This window comes from Mytilus galloprovincialis, chromosome 11 (genome assembly GCF_965363235.1).
Source record: "Mytilus galloprovincialis chromosome 11, xbMytGall1.hap1.1, whole genome shotgun sequence".
Taxonomy (NCBI): domain Eukaryota; kingdom Metazoa; phylum Mollusca; class Bivalvia; order Mytilida; family Mytilidae; genus Mytilus; species Mytilus galloprovincialis.
The window spans coordinates 45,338,661-45,348,935 of NC_134848.1; the positions used below are offsets into that span (position 1 = coordinate 45,338,661).

Sequence of the window (10,275 nt, forward strand, 5' to 3'; positions counted from 1 at the left end):
AAATAGAAGGGACGCTTTAATTGCCCATCAATACAATAATAAATAATCAAGAAAAAAACAAGTGTGTCAGTTGAGAGAAACACCACAAAATCAATAGTTTATCTATTATTTAGTTTACATTTATTCAATCACTGTCCTCAAATTTAGTATATGTACCTACTGGCTACAATTTTTATTCAAAAACTGCTGCAAAATTGTCTTTTACATGTTATTTCATTGGTTGGTTTGCTGTTCGGTTTCTGTCCCATTGATATTAACCCATTTCCTACTTTCCTAATTTTTTACACATATAAACAAATAGATTTCATTTGTTTGTGATGCACAAAAGTGCTAAGTAAGAATCATATAATGCTAACAAGAAATACTTCAATATTTATTGGGATCATCAGGGCAAGTAAATTTTTTTCCGGACAAGTAAAATTTTAGGTTTCACTTGCCCGGGGACAAGTGTTCACAACAAATATTTCCACACCCTTGCGGCAGTCATTAGTAGCTAAAGATTTGATTTCATTCAAGAAATTCATTGATGACCTTCATGTACGTGTCGCTTAGAACACGGCCATATACCGAATGGTCAATATTAATCATCCATGAGGCAATTTGTTGGCATGGGAGAAAGGAAGAAAGACCATTCACAATTTGTCTTACATTTGTTTTTCTCTTTTTTAATTAAATAAAAAAAATAAACCTTTCAAATATACATGTAGAGTTCATAAGATACAAATATTCCCTGTGGACAACCCCCCCCCCCCCCCTCTTATACTTGTGCTCTCTATTTTCAACCCCCGAATTAAGCTTAGGAATCTAATTTAAATTAATACCTTGCTTTCTAACCAATTTATTCATTTACCGGACCGGCAACTTCCTTTATTTAATACGAAAATCTACAGTGCCGTTATACACATGCATGTTGTTTGCTTGGATTCCCCGCCCGAAAAGAAAGAAATAGCCCAACACCAAGATACTATATTCCTGCATCACGTGATTTTTACCACGTCGAGCTTACATGTGAATAAATACCGAATATGGAAAGTGAAACTACAATTCAAAACATAAAGTCCGAAGGCACAAATAAGAAAAAAAAGGGTTTTTTTTGGCAAAGGGTGGGGGTAAATTCTCTCTGTGTTCAAAATATACATGAAATATTTGCCACTGCCCCTTTTCTGTTCTATGAATTCTAACCCTGAGTTTTCTATCTGTTACTCCATGCCAAGAAATCCTCGCTAAAAATTCCTGTCGACCTCCTATGGCAGTCATTAGCAGCTAAAGATTTGATTTCATTCAAGAAATTAATTTATGACCTTCATGTACGTGTCGCTTAGAACACGGCCATATACCGAATGGTCAATATTAATCATCCATGTAATTTGCTCTATGGGGTGTTTGCAGAATTTCAACGGAGGCAATTTCTTGGCATGGGAGAAAGGAAGAAAGACCATTCACAATTTGTCTTACATTTGTTTTTCTCTTTTTTAATTAAATAAAAAAAAAATAAACCTTTCAAATATACATGTAGAGTTCGTAAGGTACAAATATTCCCTGTGGAGCTTACATGTGAATAAATACCGAATATGGAAAGTGAAACTACAATTCAAAACATAAAGTCCGAAGGCACATGAAGGTCATAAATTAATTTCTTGAATGAAATCAAATCTTTAGCTGCTAATGACTGCCGTAGGAGGTCGACAGGAATTTTTAGCGAGGATTTCTTGGCATGGAGTAAACAAACTCCCCTACTGGTTTATTAAATAAGGTACAATTTGACATACGAATGTACTTCTTTAGACGAGGGACTGAAAATATGGATAAGATGACAAAAGACACTTTTATAGTTAAAACAGATCCAAAAACAAAAACAAAGTACGTGACAAAAGAAATGGACGAACTTACCAAAAATCACCGCTTCAATGACAAGGAAAATGTCACTGAAATTATGCCAGAGCAACCTGATAGTCCGTTCTGTCCAGTGGCAGCTTTTCAGAAGTACGTTTCAAAATTGCATCCTAAATGCAACAGGTTATGGCAAAGACCACTGGGATCCTTTGATGAAGATTCTGCATCTTGGTACTGTAATTCTCCAGTTGGTCGTGACACTTTGGCTCAATTTATGAATAAGTTAAGTAAACTTTGTTCATAATCACAAGTTTACACAAATCATTCAATCAGAGCGACCGGTGCAACAATTCTTACAGAAAGCAGGTACTTTGCTGATGCACAAATTATGTCTGTCACTGGCCACAAAAGTGTGTCGAGTTTGGCAATATATCAAAGAACTTCCGACAAGGCAAAATTCCAAATGGGACAAATAATTGATGTGCAATGAATGGAAGAGATCCTGATGCAAATGCCTTACCTGCCCCAAATCAAAAACTAACATTACCTTCGCCTGTTCAACCGTTGGCACTTCCCACTTCGGCTAGATCCTCAACAATGGCGTCCACTTCACAAGTAACGCAAATGACAGAGTTCAGAAATCAGCTCTCTGGAATAAGCTTTAATGAGTTGTTCAGCAACTATGACACTGTTCCACAAATGCCAGTTTTCCATGGTTGTTACATTGGATCCATCAACATAAATATGAACAACAAATAAATAACTTTCACGTCCGTATGTAAAGAGTTGATCCATATTTATTCAGTCATTCAGAACAATAACAGTCTATTTTTCCTAAATTTCGTGTTGTTCCAGTGAATAAATTATACTCTGTTGATGATCCATTAATATATGTAATTAAATATGTAATCCTCAAACGATTTTATCCTATTATTCCTATCATTTACATTGATTTTAGCAAATGACCCACGTTGACGTCACATCGTCTATGACGTTACGCTCACAACATGAACCGCCAAATATGAATTTCTTCAGTTTCTCTGTCTCTGGATTAAAAAAGTCTTGTATTTCACTACCTGTAGGGTTCTACCAAAGGTAGTACCCTACACCCCGTAAAAAATATGTGAAATTTCCAAATTTCAATAAAACTTTTTTGAATAATGTAAAAAACGTTGTTTTCACGTTACACTTTGTACCCGAATTTCCCCTCAAAATCGCCCAAATCGGACTAAGACCGGGGATAAATTCGTTATCTACGTTCATATCCGTAGATATGGGTATTTTAACACCCTTCAGTACCCTGTACACCCTTCGGCTGCGCCTCAAGGGTGTACTAGGGTACTTCAGGGTGTTAAAATACCCATATCTACGGATATGAACTTATAATATTCCTGCATCACGTGATTTTACCACGTGGAGCTTACATGTGAATAAATACCGAATATGGAAAGTGAAACTACAATTCAAAGCATAAAGTCCGAAGGCACAAATAAGAAAAAGAAAGGGGTTTTTTTTGGCAAAGGGTGCGGGTAAATTCTCTCTGTGTTCAAAATATACATGAAATATTTGCCACTGCCCCTTTTCTGTTCTATAGGGTGCGGGTAAATTCTCTCTGTGTTCAAAATATACATGAAATATTTGCCACTGCCCCTTCTCTGTTCTATGAATTCTAACCCTGAGTTTTCTATCTGTTACTCCATGCCAAGAAATCCTGGCTAAAAATTCCGGTCGACCTCCTACGGCAGTCATTAGTAGCTAAAGATTTGATTTCATTCAAGAAATTAATTTATGACCTTCATGTACGTGTCGCTTAGAACACGGCCATATACCGAATGGTCAATATTAATCATCCATGTTAGTAAATTAACACGTAAGTTTTCTTGTTTGAATTGTTTCACATGTTTCATATCGGTTTTTTCTTTATAGTTTTCTACACGTATATTGTACAAATATTTCTAATTATTGACGACCGTATGGTGGCCTACACGTAAGTTTTCTTGTTTGGTTAGAAAGCAAGGTTTTAATTTAAATTAGATTCCTAAGCTTAATTCGAGGTTTGAAAATAGAGAGCACAAATAAAAGGGGGGGAGGTGTCCACAGGGAATATTTGTATCTTATGAACTCTACATGTATATTTGAAAGGTTTATTTTTTTTATTTAATTAAAAAAGAGAAAAACAAATGTAAGACAAATTGTGAATGGTCTTTCTTCCTTTCTCCCATGCCAAGAAATTGCCTCCGTTGAAATTCTGCAAACCCCCCATAGAGAAAATTACATGGATGATTAACACGTACTAATTAATACATTTTCTTCCTTTGCACTCTTTTGAATAGCATTCAATTTGGTTCTTTGCACAAAATACCGCATCTTTTTTTTTTATAAATAAGACAGTTACAGTAACTTAAATCAATACAACTGTAATGAAAGTGAATTTATATAGAAGGCTTTCATCAAAAATAGGGAACGTGTCCATGGGACACAAATGATGCCCCCACTAGCATTAACGTTGTAAAAGATCACAACCCAAGAACTGTAAATGTGACGCTACCAAAATTTATGGGGTAATAAGCATTGTGTATACATTCTACTTACACAGTATTGCGCAATAGATTTGTAAGATCTTGACATTAGTTTTGTGTCAGAAACCTATATACTATTTCAAAAAGGAGTAGGGCCACGAAGGGTCAAAAATGGCCCTGTCTCGGAAATTGACTAAATTACTCCAGAATGATCCCTTACTAGGGTAGTTTATAAATTGATAACCATCAGACTTGTAACTCTGTCTGTATAATTTTCCTGAATGTCAGAAAAGACCATGGTGAAATCCTATTTCAACAATTTGTGCGTAACGTCAAAATTGTTTTTTCTTGACGTTCTTATACTAATATAATCATTTCACCACAAGTATTTCCTGAATCTCATACACATAGTTCGTTCTTTATATATATCTTAACAGAAACTTACTAAAAGTCGGACAGATTAAAGTGGCAAACAATGCTCCAATTACATTAAGTACAATTGCACCGAAAACTCGTTTTCGGCTTTGATATTCACGAAATAGAAATTGCAGACAAACAAAATTCTATAGCATAGATTAAATTCAAAGTTATATATAGTTTCCGAACACATTAAGGCATATTAGTGTTATATTTGGCAGAAGGCACATTCATTAAAAGCTGTAAAATATCTTGGCGAGCGGAGTACAGCCGATTTAAAATCTTTAAAAATGTTTTACGATTGTTGTCTCATTGGAAATCATGCCATATCATCCCTTACATTAATATGAATATAAAACCCGTGATTTCGATGAAACTCAAAACATTTTATTTCCTGGAAAAAAATGAATAATGAAAACAATTCGTATAGACAATACATATACTTCCATATGATATAATCATATAACACATACCATACAAATGTACCACACGTGCACTCATAAGCACCACGCTCGTTCTGAAGGATTTACATGCCTACTCTTAAAAAAGCCTTCAGAATAAAAATACGTATGAACGACAATTTCATTCAACACTGCTATTTATACACCAACGACTACTGACACACAAAATATTTATAATTTATACTATCTCTAATTGTACCTTAAGTGCGTGAAAATATGTACAATGTACAACTCTAAAACTAATAAGAATATACTTCAATTATTCAATGGATACGTTTCATATTTTCCCAAAGGTTTATTTTTATCTTTATAATAATTGTTTTTAAAAAAAGCTATAAAAAAAGAATTGACAAAATTTTCAAAAGCGGATAAGTTCATTTACGGATTTACTTGTTAACTATAGAGTTGATTGAAATGATATAAATTTTATTAACGTATAAATGTAAGCTGTGTCAATAAAGTTATGTATTATTGAAAACTATAAATAACTACAATAGGTATACACAATCTATTATTTTGTCTATATTTTGTTTCCTTTAAAGTTATATGAAATGTCTGATGAATATTTTATATTCAACAATAAATTACTTCAAAACTTTTTAAAAAGTTTGCTTAGTTGAAAAAAAACCAACAACATTACAATATATTCAAATAGAGTTCACCATGTTCAAATACATTAGCAAGTGGAATACTAAGATAAAGTCAAGGAGACAGAAACCTAACAAGGATTGATACAACATTCTATTCTTCAACAACACTCTCCTCACTGTCACTTTCGTCTACGGCTTGTGGAATTGATGCTGCATCTTCTAGATATGCTCCCCAATTCTGGACTCCATAAGATATATCCTGATTATGCCTTGCATAACCAAGATACCAGAGTATTGATGCAATATGGGCACATACTCCCACAACACGTGCTCCTGCTCTGCATTTACAGTACCATGCGGTAATTTCAGCAGATGTGTATTCTATCCACAAGATGTATGTTTTTGAAGAAACATGACGGCTCTGAAGTTTCACGCGTATCAAATGTTCATCCTCCTTATGTATAAGAATTTGACAATTGCCTTCTAAGTGTTCCTGAATGTAGCTAGTGCTAAGTTTTAGTTGATAAGATCTTCTTCATCAAGAACTGGAAAATCGTCTAAAGTATGATTATCTGGCTCTTTCCAAATTGTCTTACGCCTCTCCAAATTTTCTTCTTCTACCCTCTGTTTCAGTGTATTTACTCTTTTCGACAGATAGAGCATTTTTGCAGCCAGTGCTTCTTCATTGGCACATCCTTTTTAAACAGGAAAATTTCAATTATAATACAAGTAAATAGTTTCACAATTTTTTAATCAAATATAAAAAAAGTGTGGTGTGATTTCCAATGAGACAACTATTTACAAGTTTACCAAATAGCACAAAAATTACCAACTCTTAGTCGCAGTATGGAGAGTTGTCTCATTAGCACTCATACCACATCTTCCTATATCTATATGCAAAAGAACAATAATAATTAATGTTTTATATTATCATGTGGTATTATTTATCATTTGTCTTATAGATTTTGTTTAGATTGCTTGTTTGGTTAATTTGCTTTCTAATGAATAGTTAGGGAAAAGTGATTAATACTTTTTAGAGAAAGTTTTTTTTCTTTGTACATTTTCTTAAAAATACAAGTGGAAAATGACAGCTCTGACAGTGCGAATTTCCTAGTGAAAAAAAATGTGTTTTTAAAATATCGCAAATGCGATTTGATCACTTTTTATGATTTGATGATATACATATACCTATTACAGTTATACAGGTATCTTAGTGAGAATGTTTACCTGGAGACAACGGCGGCAAATATTTATTTGATATTCCACATACAATGCAAACATAATCTCCGATATATGGAACTTGTTTATTTGGTAAAACATGGCTCAGATACTTCCATCTCTTGATTCTTGCATTAGCAGATTCTACTACCCAACGGACCTAGAATGAGAAAAATAGTAATTTAGGGCTATTTTCCTACAGCATGTAGGTTAAAGGTTTGGTTGGCTTGCTTGCTGTGTTTATATAACTGTTTGCTCAAACATTGTAATACAGTTTTACAATTGCAATTAATACATAGTTTCAGTTTATATAATCTATTGGATGCTTGAATAAAACATTTATACGATAAAAGCAAGAAATCCAACCAAACCTTTGACCTACATGCATTAGAAAAATAGCTCTAAACATAAGGTCTGAAATTTATAATCGGTTGCAATTAAAACTATGTTTGTCAATGTCAATTATGTTATATACATTTTCATTTTTGCGAACAGTAACAACAATACCGTCACGTGTGCAGAATATAAAACGTTTATGGAAGGTGTGCTACCTTTTTATCGATTTGGTTTGTTTAATTGATATTTATGTGTAAAAAAACTATTCATAGGGGAAAACAAAAAAATACGCAGTCCTATAAGTTACTTTTCTTTATTATTATTAGTGGCACAATAGTCATAGTCTTAGCAGTAACAATGGGCATATGTTGAGTTGGGTGTGCTTCGTATGAATAAGAGCATTTTCTGTGTAGCGATAAAAATATCTTAACATGATACTATATAAAGTGACGCAGTTTCAAAATTAGTTTTGAGAATTATACTACAGTATTTTGGCTGTAGGGGTACAAACCTTAGTAACTAATCTGCTTGCATTGGCTTCATCTGTTGTCATTTGTTTTTGGCCTTTCGTTAAAAAGCTTGGCATCTGTGCCTTTATCCCCAAATCATCAAGAAGCTCCAATGAGTCCCTGAATCCTCTGTCAACGACAAATATATCATCGTCTTGTACCCATTCTTTGATATCTTCTACATTTGTGTTAAACATATGTTTGAGGATTGCCGCATCATTATTTTTGCAGTCGGCCAAGTATGGTCCCAAAACAGTCACAAAGTACCCTGTAGTAGTAACAACTACCATTGGTTTAACAAGCGGTCGTCCCTTGTGTAAACTATATGACCGTCTTTGAAAATGAAAGTTTCCACTTTTTTGGATATACATATAGGTGCCATCAAGCACTAAGATAGCCTGTGTGTTTGTTCCATCCCCAAATAAAGTCTGAGCTAGTGGTCGTGTGTGCAGATTAACGACATCATCATGGCTAATGTGTTTAAAACCCAAATTTTCAGGTACGAAATTCTTAACTAAAGCTTGTCTGACACATGAAATGGCTCGGCGTAAACTTGATCTTGATATGTTGAAAATGGTAGATAGCACTTTATTTGAAATTCCAGATTTTAATTTAAAAAGGAAAATTCCAAGAGAAGTTCTTGTGCTTCGTGTAGGTGTATTTCTTACTGTATTTTTGATGTAGGAATGAAGATCATTAAAGTTGTCCTTATTTATACCGGTTAAATTGATAAAGTCAGAGTCCGATAAAACTTTATCTGTATCAAAGTCAATTCTTGATTGTTCATTTTGTAAGGCTGTGTATCTTAACTTCTTCAAAAGATCCATAATTGAAGATCTGTTAAGGATGACATTATCATTGGTACAGTTTATTTTACTTATTGCATCTTCTGTAAAATTATCTTCCGTCAAATGTCCCGGACAACAGCGACACCCTGCAGGAATTATAACCTCTTTTTTAAGAAATGCAGAAAATCTTGCTTGTGATGGAACAACAATTAGCTTTGGTCCAGGCTTTTTGCATATGAAACAGTATGAATGGCTTTTTGATGTAGAAGGTATTGAAAGAGATACTGATGGTGGACTGGATAAAACAGTAGATCTACGTTTTGCTGGTGGAGCATACTCTTCATCGTCAGATAATATATGCTGTACAACAGAGGATTGTCTGGTTTCTTGAACATAGTATTTGTGCCTACACGTATTGCATATTTTGTCTTCTTGTTTATATGTTATCAAAAAATTCTTCTTCAAATACTTTGCTACAGATTTATTGATTGATCTTCTTTCATGTGGTTTAGTCCTTTTATTGCATAGAACGCACGGGTAATACTTTGGACCGCTTCCAGGCATTCTGAAGTGAAATAAAGAAATGAATCTTAGTACTCGAACCACGATTGCAGTTTAGAACAGGAGATTTGATGCATGTGATAATGAACAGCAACCCAACAATATTTAACAGAGCAACAATTTTATAACACATCTTATTTTTAATTATTGTGTATCAACATATATGTTCAGGAATGAAACTTGAACAGACAATGTGTAATAAAATAATTTAGTTCCCAGTCCTAACTCACCAACACTAGTAGTCACACTTCAAACAGTATTTATAGATCATATCATATTTGATAATTTATGGGGGACTGAATATACAGGTATCTTAACTAGTTTAATTTCTATTACACATCAGAAAGGCAAGTTCTATATAAAAATAATTTGTTGGATAACAATTTCTTTTAAAAAAAAAATGAAATGCCGAATAGAAACGTTTCAAAATAATGTTATCAATTAATCAGTAAGACTAGAAAATAAAAAAAAATATCAGTGCATCCATTCAAACAATCACAGGAATGAAAGTAATGAATTAGGTTTAATGATATTATACAAAAAAAAAAGAAGAAAAAAAAAACTTTTTTATACCAATGGGCCGCGAACCCTTACTAGCTTTGTCATGCCACTCTCAAGAGCAACGCTCTAACCATTACACCACGTCGTCGTACATTCTAAAAAATGAGAACAAGTGGTATATAAATTTTAAGTCGGACTGAAGCTAGTCGTCTGCTTTTGTTTGTTTTTGTTGAACATACAATGAGTAAAGATATATTACTGCTTCAGCATAGTTATTAGGATCTTTTTAAAACGGTTTTCGTAGAATAAATTCGGCCTTAATTAAAAGCTGCCCCATTTTTTTTTATAGCAAAGCCGACCAATCGTAAACATAACATTTCAGAATCCTTTTTAAGTGTTAAAATAACGTTGTTCACAATGAACTCTTAATTAATTTATTATCTACTAGTCATTTTATTTTCCACAACAATGTTACAATAAAAAAAAAAAACACGTTGTAACTACGGGAAAAAAATCTCCGTCGGCAGTTGACGAAGCTACGG

General features: G+C 33.5%; 1 protein-coding gene across 1 annotated transcript; it reads right to left on the reverse strand.

Moving 5' to 3' along the window:
• Positions 1 to 6,336: 6,336 nt before the first annotated feature.
• On the reverse strand, positions 6,337 to 9,966 carry LOC143050765 (uncharacterized). The gene is made up of 3 exons (XM_076223884.1): positions 7,886 to 9,966; positions 7,048 to 7,198; positions 6,337 to 6,515 (listed from the first exon to the last, which is right to left on the reverse strand). Exons 1-3 carry the CDS (start codon positions 9,233 to 9,235, stop codon positions 6,337 to 6,339), a joined length of 1,680 nt encoding a protein of 559 aa, XP_076079999.1. The 5' UTR covers positions 9,236 to 9,966.
• Between the last annotated feature and the right edge of the window lie 309 nt (positions 9,967 to 10,275).

Excerpts from the sequence above, each read along its gene's own strand:
- LOC143050765 (XM_076223884.1), bottom strand. The coding sequence starts at position 9,235 with ATGCCTGGAAGCGGTCCAAAGTATTACCCGTGCGTTCTATGCAATAAA. Across the intron at positions 7,199-7,885 it reads CAAGCAGATTAGTTACTAAG|GTCCGTTGGGTAGTAGAATC; the intron begins GTTTGTACCCCT and ends TTCTCATTCTAG. Across the intron at positions 6,516-7,047 it reads TTTGCCGCCGTTGTCTCCAG|GATGTGCCAATGAAGAAGCA; the intron begins GTAAACATTCTC and ends CTGTTTAAAAAG.